The 11,870-nt window shown below is 46.3% G+C and overlaps 1 protein-coding gene across 1 annotated transcript; it reads left to right on the forward strand.

The window, feature by feature from the left end:
- The first annotated feature begins 170 nt into the window (after positions 1 to 170).
- On the forward strand, positions 171 to 11,822 carry hnrnpul1 (heterogeneous nuclear ribonucleoprotein U-like 1). Its single transcript, XM_084019532.1, has 16 exons — positions 171 to 319; positions 793 to 1,041; positions 1,801 to 2,460; positions 3,124 to 3,349; positions 3,618 to 3,691; positions 3,987 to 4,126; positions 5,603 to 5,702; positions 5,789 to 5,901; positions 6,046 to 6,312; positions 6,485 to 6,607; positions 6,694 to 6,822; positions 8,540 to 8,708; positions 9,383 to 9,655; positions 10,014 to 10,162; positions 10,360 to 10,593; positions 10,915 to 11,822. The coding sequence occupies exons 2-16, from the start codon at positions 828 to 830 to the stop codon at positions 11,029 to 11,031; spliced, it is 2,988 nt and encodes a 995-aa protein (XP_083875658.1). The 5' UTR covers positions 171 to 319; positions 793 to 827; the 3' UTR covers positions 11,032 to 11,822.
- Positions 11,823 to 11,870: the final 48 nt, after the last annotated feature.

An 11,870-nucleotide genomic window follows, 5' to 3' on the forward strand; every position in this document is an offset into this window, starting at 1 on the left:
CTCCATGTAAACACGCATCACTTCCTGCTTTGGAATGTTCCAAGTGCGCGACGAAACAAAAATGTATAAAGTTAGCTTCCGTGTCTTGTCTTCACTCGCGGTCGTCAGTTCGGTTTCAACTACGAAGAAAAATACAACGTGTTGTTCGTTCGACGCAACGCACGCGCCCCTCCAGTGTTTCATTAAAAACGCGAGAAAATGCGCTGGTCTCGTTAACTTCCGGTTGCAGGTGTCGTTCTGGTGTCCCACCCATAGAGGGCAGCACTGTGACGTCACTGTCTTTTATCGCGGCTGACCCGCGCAACTGATGTGAGACGAGGTAGGCCTCAACCTTGTTTTATTCATTACTTTGCTTTACAAACTGATTTAAATACGCGTTTAATACAAGACTTTGCGTGCAAATTATATATGAAAAGCTGCAATATAGCAGAGTTTCAAAGTTAAACGTATTAACCTGCATCGGTTGTAGCGTTAGGTTAGCTAACAGCTAAGCTAGCTGGTTAGCAACGTAGCGTAGCGACAACTTAACGCTAAGTATTCTCGCTATATGTCCGGCTTTTTAAACGGCTATATACGTAAGGGCATGTTTATAACTATGGTTACTTCGTTTAAAGGAACTTAGTGGAGTCGGGTGTTGTATTTATCTATGTATCCCCAGCGCTGATAGCCTAGCTAACCCAGCTAATGTGGCGTTAGCTTGCCGCCATCGGGTATCGATTCGAAAGTTGGACGCTGTGTTGTTAAGCGGTAACGTTACTTAGCTTCGTTTCCCCCTGTTTTTATTATCATTAGCAAAGACATTGAACGCACCACACACCGGAGACACAATGAGCGTGGACGTGAAGAAACTGAAAGTCAACGAACTGAAAGAGGAGCTCCAGCGGCGCGGCCTCGACACCAAAGGCCTGAAGGCGGACCTGGTGGAGAGGCTGAGAGCCGCTCTGGAAGCGGACGCCGAGGCCGATCACCCGGCCGGTGCCCCGGAGCAAGGAGAGGAGCAGGAGGACTACCGGGACAACGAGGATGCGCCAAATCCACAAGGTGAGCAACGCTATGAGACATGGGCTTAAGATTTAAATGTGTTATTGTTTACGTTACAGGTGCTGAGACACAGCACATGTAGTCTGCAGAATAAACATGAATCAGAATCGGTTCATAATGAATGTGCTGGCATGGATTCAGTATGAATAGTTACAGTAGGCGGAGCAAAAGTACTCCTAATAGCAAGACGCTGAATGTGTTAGGTTAGGTAACTTTATTTACATTCACGGGTAGATTTGGTTTGCAGTTAAGTGAGTTGCCTGTGACATGACAGTGTCAACAGTGATTCAGACTTGGAATCAAAGTATACTAAAAGGTATTAGTATCAAAAAGACGAGTGAAGATACAGTACAGAATAAAAACCATCATGACAGATAACTACTACTAAACTAGGTCAGAATATGTAGATAAATAGATTAAAAAGGTATGATATGCATCATACCTGGTTGTAGAGACATTACTAGTGTACCTGGGTAATTTAAATATAGGAATTCATTGTCTTCATAGATGTGTATTGTTATTTGAAAGCAATGACGGCCTGCCTTTTTTAAGTTTAGTGCACTCTGACGTTGATCTAAATGTGCCGACTTGTTTGATGAAGCATATTGTGTATGTCTGTATGAATATGTATTAAAGAGATCAGGGTGAACTTGCAGATGATTAACATTTAGAACAATTCAAAATAGTTGCATTAGGCTTGTACTTTGTCTTCTTATGAGCTGGGGGAATTAAACGTTTTGGATCCCCCCCCCTTTTCAGATGCAGAATTAGCTGAGGACTCAGGTGACGGCGAAAGAGAGAGTGATGTCGAAGCTTTGGGTGACGGCGAAGGAGAGAGTGATGTCGAAGCTTTGGGTGACGACAAAGGAGAGAGTGATGTCGAAGCTTTGGGTGACGGCAAAGGAGAGAGTGATGTCGAAGCTTTGGGTGACGGCAAAGGAGAGAGTGATGTCGAAGCAGTGGGTGACGGCAAAGCAGAGAGTGATGTCGAAGCAGTGGGTGATGGCGACGGAGAGAGTGATGGCGAAGCGTTGGGTGATGGCGAAGGAGACGCTGATGGCGAAGCACTGGCTGATGGCAAAGCAGAGAGCGATGGCGAAGGAGACGCTGATGGCGAAGCAGTGGGTAATGACAAAGGAGAGGCAGATGGCGAGAAAGTGGGTGATGGCGTAGGAGACGCTGCTGCCGAAGCAGAGGGCGACGGAGAAGGTGATGCCCCTCAAGAGGATGACGAAGGCCGAGATTCGGGTGGTTACTACGAGGATGAGGAGGCCGAAGGCGAGCCTTATGAAAGCCGACCGACTTCAGACTCGGGTCACAGCATGCCAGACTTCACCGCCGATGTTGATATTCAGAAATCCGACGTGATGGAGGCAGAGATCAAACCTGAGCCAGCGGACAAAGAGGAGAACAAACAAGGTGATTTCCAGCTAAACGTGCAGCGTTATAAACATGCCCTGTAGGTGAAGGGTTTTGCCTACAGGTGCATGTTGTGAATACCAAATGTCACTAAGACGTCCAGGGATTTTTTTTAAATTTGAAGTGAAGTGATTCGGTTTGTTTTTCTATCTGTATTTGAGTGGTGTTTCCTCCACTCTGTGGCTTCTAGCTTCCCAAAAGCTTAAGATTGGGTTTTCATTAATAATATGGTGTCAGCAAGAAATGAGCCAGGGGACCGGACTGTGATTTATATGGTATATTAGAAACACCCCCTTCTGCATAGTCAGCCAAAACATCTCAGAATATTATTTATTGCAAAGCTGTGATCTTCGACTGGTTGTACAGTTGTAATACAAAATGTCCACTATCACAACATTTTTTTACCAAATACCTTCAAATCGACATTACGACAATATTGTGTGGGTGAAGAGCTTTCGCAAACTATTTACACAATTAGATTAATGATCATTTTCAATAAGGTAGATGATGACTCAAGCGAGAACAGTTTGGTTAAGTTCAGTATCACTTTACTGTTATGCAGTGTTTTAAACCAGGCAACTACAACACTTTTTCATACTACCATATCCACAATCTAAGAAGTCGTCTGCCTAGCTCACTGCCATTGTTCATTTATCATTCTAGAAATCAAAGTGGAGGTGAAAATGGAAGATGACTCTGAGGCTGCTCAAGGCGAACAGCAGGATAATCGTGTGACAGAACGTCAGGGCGGGCAGGGCGAGGAGCAAGGCGGTGCCCGTTCGGCCGAGCAGGTCAAGGGGGAAGCCGAGAGGAGTGGACACCACAGCCGCAAGAGACCGCATGAGGAGAGCAGGAGCTACGGCTACTATGAGCACCGCGAGGAGAAGAGGTATGTCGACCCTGAAGTCGGGGACTAATGAAGTTCAGAGGTAGAAAATAATAAGTCTATTTATCAGAAACAGATACAGATTCATTACCAAGAAGGAGTTGACACCAACGAGGAATGTCTTGGTGAATCAGGTGCCTACACTGAGGACAAGAAACACACCGACTATAATATATACAATAAAAATAGAGTAATAAAGTGAGGCATGGTTGATAAATGTAGATGGATGAGCTGTACAGGAATGACTTCATACTCGGTTCATATTGTACAGATCCCGCACCCCACAGCCCCCTGCCGAAGACGAAGAAGAGAACATAGATGACACCCTGGTCACCATCGATACATGTAAGTAACTGCATCTCCACCCACGGGAAGGCAACTTCAATGTAGCCGCAGGATTGTGTCTCGCCTGCAGTGGTCGCCAGAGCTGTGTTTGCTCTGTTTATCCTTTGATAACGGCATGTTAGCAGTTAGGTGTATGCCAAAGAAGACTGAGGAGATGTGTGGATTTTTTTAACCAACCAAAAGCAATATGATGGTACAGCTGGTTCAAATGAAACTATCTGCTTTGCTCATACAGTTTAGACTCCCATCAATGCTCGTCTGTATCAGGTTTTTAATGCTTTTTTTATATTTTCAGACAACTGCGATCTGCATTTCAAAGTGTCCCGGGATCGCTACAGCGGCTATCCGCTGACCATCGAAGGCTTCGCCTACCTGTGGGCCGGCGCCCGAGCTTCCCACGGCGTCACGCAGGGCCGCGTGTGCTACGAGATGAAGGTAACGTGGGTCTTCCTCAGACGGGTTTTCTGATGTTTTGTATGGTGAAACACTGAGCAGCGGTAAATAAACTTCATGTTTACCGTGTCCACGAGACAGAGCGGGTCCGTGCTGCTTTAGACCGGCTCTATGTATTCATGGTTTTGTTGTGTATCCTGTTAACATTCACTATCTTTTTACACTTTAAGTGAAATGCACCCGAGGTCATTTCCACCATGACATCCAGCCAAATACCCCCTCGGAAGCATTTTTAGCGTTGGTCAGCATTGGTCAAGATAGGGCTATCAGCCGAATGGCTTAGTACTAGCGCTACGGTACAGAGGGTATATCTCGTAAATTACCCCACTAATAATGCATGGAATGTTACCAAACTTCTGCAGTAGATAATAGTTATATTATCAGGTCAACACATTTTTATAAATGCTTGTATTACCAGCTCAACAAGTGTTGACAAGCGTTGACCTGATAATACAAGCATTTATAAAAATGTGTTGACCTGATAATACAAGCATTTATAAAAATGTGTTGACCTGATAATACAAGCATTTATAAAAATGTGTTGACCTGATAATACAAGCATTTATAAAAATTCAGCGAAACGTTTTCATACTCTTGCGTGAAACTCGCGTGACGGCATCGGCTGGGTAAACACGGAAGTGGCGTCGATGCAGCGCTAGCGTTAGCAGCAGAGGATAGAAGCTATCGGGCAAGTGTTCTTTTAAATAAACTCCTGGTGTACTTACAAACTTTCAAATGCCTCGTTGTGTGAGTACAGACCCTATGTGTACTACTGCAGAAGTTTGGTAACATTCCATGCATTATTAGTGGGGTAATTAACGAGATATACAAAATGTACCATTAGTACTAGTACTAAGCCATTCGGCTGATCGCCCTATCTTGACCAATGCTGACCATCTCTAAAAATGCTTCTGAGGGTATTTGGCTGGATGTCATGGTGGAAATGACCTCGGGTGCATTTCACTCCGAACCATCACTTTAAGAACTACGTTGCTCTTTGGCTTCTGATGTCGAGTGCTAATGCTTCGTATGTTGAAAACTAACACTGGGGGATAATTTTAAATCCAACTTCCGGTGTGATTTCCACTGGACAGTAGGCACGGCACGATGTTATCAATTCATGTCCGTATTATCCCGATAATCATCAAAACATACAAAAAACTAAATGTCACTCACCTCTTTAAGAAACATTTTTATTGTGTGACATAAGACGCATATTTTAGTGAAAATGAGAGGATCATAAATTATACAATCTCCCTACATGAGTAAAATATAGATTTATTTAAAACTAGTTTTTGTATCCTGTATTTTTTTAATCAGCTATTTTTCATGTCTCTACGGTGATAGTGAGCTTGTGACGATATATTTGATTATCTTCATGATCGTCTTATCGTGAGTGTTTCGTCGTCCCTCCCTCCCTGACGTCTGATCTGATTGGTTCCCCTTCTCTCTGCTCAGATCAACGAGGAGATCCCCGTGAAGCACCTGCCCAGCAGTGAGCCGGATCCACACGTGGTCCGGATCGGATGGTCTCTGAACCACTGCAGCACTCAGCTCGGTGAGCGGAGCAACCAATCAACACCATGGTGGCCTAAACATGTAAAAATAAAATAAAGACTCTGACTTTCATTCGGTCTTCTTTAGGTGAGGAGGCCTTTTCCTTCGGGTACGGAGGGACGGGAAAGAAATCTGCCGACTGCAAGTTTGCAGACTTTGGAGAGAAGTTTGGAGAAAACGACGTCATCGGCTGTTTCATTGTGAGTAATCGCAACAGTCATTTAAATACTTTTAACGGCATCGTATAAAGGATGACTTGAAATGTCTAATTTCAACCACTATGTTGCTCCAGAGTCCCGTCTTTATGCTCCAGAGTCCCATCTTGACGTACTTTTCTGTTTTAGGACTTTGACAGCGGTGACGAGGTGGAGATGGGCTACTCTAAGAACGGCGTGTCGCTGGGCGTGGCGTTCCGGACCACCAAGGAGGCGCTGGCGGGCCGAGCGCTCTTCCCTCACGTCCTGGTGAAGAACTGTGCTGTGGAGTTCAACTTTGGACAGAAGCAGCAGCCGTACTTCCCCCCGCCGGAGGGCTACACCTACATCCACGACCTGGGCATGGAGGACAAGATCCGGGGCACCAAGGGACCCGCCATCAAGTCCGAATGCGAGGTAAAGCTCCAATTACACACTAAGTACAGGATTTATTTATTTGGGGGGATTTTATTTATAAAGAAGCAAACAGCAGGTGAGATTCAAATATTTTTGTTATACTGATCAACATTTTAGATAAATGTAATTGGTTTTAATAGGAACTGGTTTTTCTTTGCCCCCCTTGTTGCAGATCTTGATGATGGTCGGCCTGCCCGCCTGTGGAAAGACCACCTGGGCCATGAAGTTTGCAGAGACGAACCCTGAGAAGAAGTACAACATCCTGGGCACCAACGCCATCATGGACAAGATGAAGGTGGGTTCAGCTCGTTGGATCGTAAACCGGTGATTCTGTGGCGACGTGAAGGGGATTTTGTTAAATTGAGTGATTTCCCCGTGCAGGTGATGGGTCTGCGTCGCCAGAAGAACTACTCGGGCCGCTGGGACGTTCTGATCCAGCAGGCCACCCAGTGTCTGAACCGGCTGATCGAGATCGCCGCACGCAAGAGACGCAACTACATCCTAGACCAGGTACTGCCCCCCCACCCACACCCGGCTCTGACACTCGCCAGTTAGTCAATGTGCCCTGATGATCACCCTCTCTAATGGCCTATCTATTTATCTTTCAGGGGCTCTGTGTATTATAGAGTAGAAGAAGCTCTTATCACCCTCTTGTCACTTGCTTGTCATGTACTGTAAAAGAAAAAGTGATTAATTTGCTCTCATGAGTGACAGAATATTTCATGTTTTCATCCCTCCAGTATATTGCACTTGCTATTTTTCTTGTCATAATACAGTATTGTTTTGTCTTGTGGATTTTCAACAATGTACAAGTAAACCATGACTATGTAAAGATGTTGAGAAACAAGTAAGCTCTGACTGGGTGAGTAAGACAAACACCTTCCGTTGCTAATTTAAATAAGACGAGAGATGATAGCTTTTCTAAAAGCTATTTTGAGTGAGATACATGGAACTTTTGAGTGTGTTGTTTAATAAATTGACCCAGAAGGTAAGTAATGACTAACGGCTTTTAGATTTTTAGATCCTTGTGTTCAGCGAGTGTGTGATAAGGTAGGTAGGTCTAACGGAGGTAGGCTTGTCTGGACACTGTGAGTATGAGCAGGTAGGGTTTTATCTGTCTGTTGTTGTCTTGACTGGGACTAGAGGCCGTATGAAGCTCAGGTAAGTGCAGGTGAGTGTTTGTGGGGGGAGGGGGGGGGGACCCGTCAGGATAGCAGGTCGCTTTACGCGTCGCAGGCTGAAAATAGGTTTTCTGTAAAGTAAGTGTGGAACGTGTTTGATGTGCAGGAGTTAATGATACCGAGTGTCAGGAAGTTCTTTGACATCCTACTGATTTATTACAATGTGTTGATGGAAACACTAGTGATTGAGTTGCTCCTAGAATGATTAATGCTGCCGCGTCGTATTGATTATCTGTCCATCGCCGTGGAAACCGTCTGTGTTCAGGATCTCCGAGTGTTTAATCGCGTGAGACTGCATTTGTCTGTTGGACGTCGAGACGCCGACTTTATTCTCCTCGTCTGTCGTGTTCGTGCTGAAGTGAAGTCTGGATTCTGCATCTCACCACTACGTTCGTCTAATTAACCGCTTACTTTTCTACAGTACTGAGGATTTTACTTAAATGTTTTGATTCTAATTTGGAGTGTCGATGAATATGAACCGTATTTTCCGGTATGTCGGACCACAGACGACAGTTTTAAGTGCATTTTATGTAGCATTATGGTGCCTTGGTAATGAGGTTATTAACTCCAGTGTTGCATATAAATATATATATTTATTATTCTTCTGAACCGTAATAAGCCGACTCAGCAGGACGTCATACGTTTCTTCATTGTAGCTCTGCAGCGCTGTGAAGACACAGATAATGATTATCCAGGAAGAATCTGCTCAGGAAGAACATTAATCTGAGGCTTTCTTCTTATTGGTCGGTGGGAACGCGTGTGTCGTGGCGTCGGCCGAGCTTCGTCGGGTTGAGTGTTTGTGGGTCCCCCCATGTGTGTGTCTAATGAACGTTCCTCAGCAGCCGGCGGCGGCGACCTGCACGGAGGCCAGGTGAGTCTGTGGAGTGATGAGAGGCCATTAGCAGCTGAGTAAAAGCGTAGACTGACATCCAAGCCAAACCTCTCTCACTTCATTATTGCAGGGTTCCAGCTTCCTTCCAGTGGAAAGCCCTTACAAGTAAACAATAACAAACAAGCTTCTACCTCTTTCTTGTCACCATTGCTAGACAAATGTATATGGATCAGCAAGGAGACGAAAAATGCGTCCTTTTGAAGGTTTTCAACGCAAGGCTATTGTAATTTGTCCCGGGGACGAGGATTTAAAAGAACGAACATTAAAGCAAACCAATGAGCAGGGGAAGGATGTGCCCGATCATGCTGTTTTAGAAATGAAAGGTAGGAACGCTGTGGAAACAACAAACACCAGATCTACTTTTTTCTATGTGTTGTCTCTAAAAATCAAACTTGGAAGATGCACCCTCCCCCCCCCTCCCCCTCCCCCCCCACCCTTATCATAAGCCTTTGGCCCGATATCAGACCTGGACATTATGTTAAACAGTCCACATGAATTTGATTCTTCCTTGTTTCTCTATCTGCCATCCAGCTTACTTCTAACGCACTGCAAACAGAGGCGTGGGCCTTTTGTTTTCCTAAATGTAAAACTTCAGTAGTCACATGTCGTTGGTCGTTAACTTGAAACGGCATTTTCCGTCAGCTGGCCCCGGTTTGCAGTGCCGTCTCCTCCTCTCACCCACCTTCTAGTCGTCCTTCATGTCCCCACCTCGACTCCTCCCTCCTTTTGTCTGCTTCAAACAAACGCCTCCTCCGAGTCGGAGGCGGCGTTTGTCCCCTCCACCCCGCCATCTGCTTCCATCTATCTGCTCTGTAGTTTCTGAGTCCCGCTGCCTCTGTGTGGTCCTAATTATGTTTTCCTTTTGTCTCCTGGTGGTGTGGCTGCTCTGGCCGTCACTACAACCCCTCCCCTTCTCTTTCTGTCTCCGCCTCTCCATCCGTCTCTCCCTGGATGGGCTGTCTCTCTCCTCCTGTGGTCACCTCTGTCACTCTCCAAGCCAACTTTACTCTCCCTGAGGCTTGCGACTTCCTGGAGGAGGTGACGTTCATTGAGCTGCAGCAGGACGAGGCAGAGACTCTGCTGAAGCAGTACAATGAGGAGGGCCGCAAAGCCGGCCCGCCCCCCGACAAACGCTTCGACAACCGGCAGGGCGGGTTCCGGGGCCGCGGCGGCAGTGGCGGCGGGAGCTTCCAGCGGTACGACAACCGTGAGGGATCCCGCGGCGGCTACCAGAACCGCAGTGGAGACGGAGGCAGCGGATACCGAGGAGGTGAGAGGATAATTTAGACAGGATTCGGACGAGTGCTGGAAATCCTTGAAAACATTGGGTTTATATTCTATGTGAGGACATATGATAGAATGTAACATCTATGTATATGTCTACATCAATAACATCTCATTTAATGTGATGAACAAGTGCAATAATAAGTAGACTTAATACTGAGGATTGGATTGATACAAATATAGTTTACCACAGCTGGAAGGTGCTGGAAAAGCATGGAAATGCACCTGGAAATGCTTGAAGAGTGCTTGAATGCGACTCTGGAGAAGGTGGAGGAACCCTGTGTAAAGCTGTAGCTCTGTGTGTTTGAATGTAACGATGAAGAGGGAAATATTCTTCTTTACAGGCTACAACCGAGGCAGCTACAGTCAGAACCGCTGGGGCAACAGTTACCGCGACGGAGCCTCCGATGCCCGCGGAGGATACAACCGCAGCCAGCAGTCGGGAGGAAGCTACAACCGCCCGGCCCCCTACAACAAGGGAGGGTACAGCCAGGTACGTCTTCACATCTCAAACACTCGGCTAGGAACCATCCCTGGGAAGTCTGGCTGCAGGGTCAGAAGGAGAATCTAGTCAGGTGGACTGTAGTGGTCCTTGAGGCGTTTATAGACCACATGGAGCTGGATCTGTGTGCCAGATATCATGCCTTTTACTCCATCTACTTACCCTGAACTTCCTGCCTCCTCCTCCAGGGCTACAGCCAGAGCTACAACCCCGGGTACGGCCAGGGCAGCTACAACCAGAGTTACTACAGCAACTACAGTCAGTACCCCGGCTACAGTCAGAGCTACAGCCAGACAGCTGCTCCTGCACAGACGTACAATCACCACCAGCAACAGCCACAGCAGCAGCAGCAACAACAGCAGCAGCAGCAGCAGCAGCCTCAACAGCAGCAGCAACAGAGCTACAACCAGCAATATCAGCAGGTGAGACTCACTGGAGGATGGCAACTCTGTTTACAGGATCCAGATATCCCCGTGTGTGCAGCTCAATACAGTCCAACGGGTTTAACTGCACTCATCAAGTTATCAAGTCATCAAGTTTGACCTCAGCTCCACTCGGGCTGTGAATGATATCAGGGCTCTTCATACTATTATAATAGTGGGAAATGCTCCATACATGGAATATGTTTACATGATTATTGAGCCTCAACCAAAGTGTTGAAAAAAGCCTTAAATATATGAGTATGTGTAAGTATCAGAGTCCTGCACTAACATTCAAAGTGTAATCTCTCTGTTTCCCTCCAGTACGCTCAGCAGTGGCAGCAGTACTACCAGAACCAGAACCAGTGGAACCAGTATTACAGCCAGTACGGCAGCTACCCTGGACAGGGGAGCCAAGGCTCCTCCTCCGGTTCCCAGTAGCTCCGCCCCACGTCTTTGTTACCTGCATCCACCCACATCCTGAACTGACCTCTGCAGCAACTCGATTTAGTCCCGCCCCCCCTCCCCCGACCGCTAAGCGTCTGTTGACGGCGGCCATCGTTCCTCACCGCGTCCACGTTCCCCGTCTCCACGTTCCCCGTCTCCACGTTCCCCGCCTCCTCCTCTGATCACTGAATGAAGTCTTACTGAGCTTCGACCGCGAGGTGGGGGACGTAGCTGTCCAATCATTTTACTGAATGTCCTCCATTATGCATCTAATGTGGGAACAGGTGGGCAGGTGTTTGTATATTTCTGGGATGCGTAGTGTGGCAACGTGGGGTGGGGGGGGGGGGGGGACGGGACAAACACAGCAAGGCCTCAACTAGTTGGCTTGTTTTTGAGAAGCTTAACAAAGAACAAAAATGCATGCTTTTTATCTTCACCGCCCCGTTCTTTCCTCCGTCATGCTCTTTATTTTCCAGTTTCTGAGTGAGCACATTTTATTTCCCCAGTAGGATTCAAACATTATGGAACATTTTTATAGGTGTGGATACTGTAGTATTTAAACGTTGATCCAGTCTTTGATTGAGAAGAATATTTTGCCACTCTTGACTAGTTGTATGTGCAGTTTTTCTTTTTTTTATCCCTTTTGTGATTGCCGTTCATCGAGTCCAGTAGTTTAATCATCCATTTGTCAAACTCATTTTTTTTCTACCTGAAAATGAAAATCTGATAATGACCAGTAACCCGAGCTGTCTTGTCTTTATACAATAAATGCAAATTGTATACGCCTGGAGACGTCTGTGTCTTTTGATTTAAAAACACAACACACATTTATA

This window comes from Eutrigla gurnardus (assembly GCF_963514095.1).
Source record: "Eutrigla gurnardus genome assembly, chromosome: 10".
Lineage (NCBI taxonomy): Eukaryota > Metazoa > Chordata > Actinopteri > Perciformes > Triglidae > Eutrigla > Eutrigla gurnardus.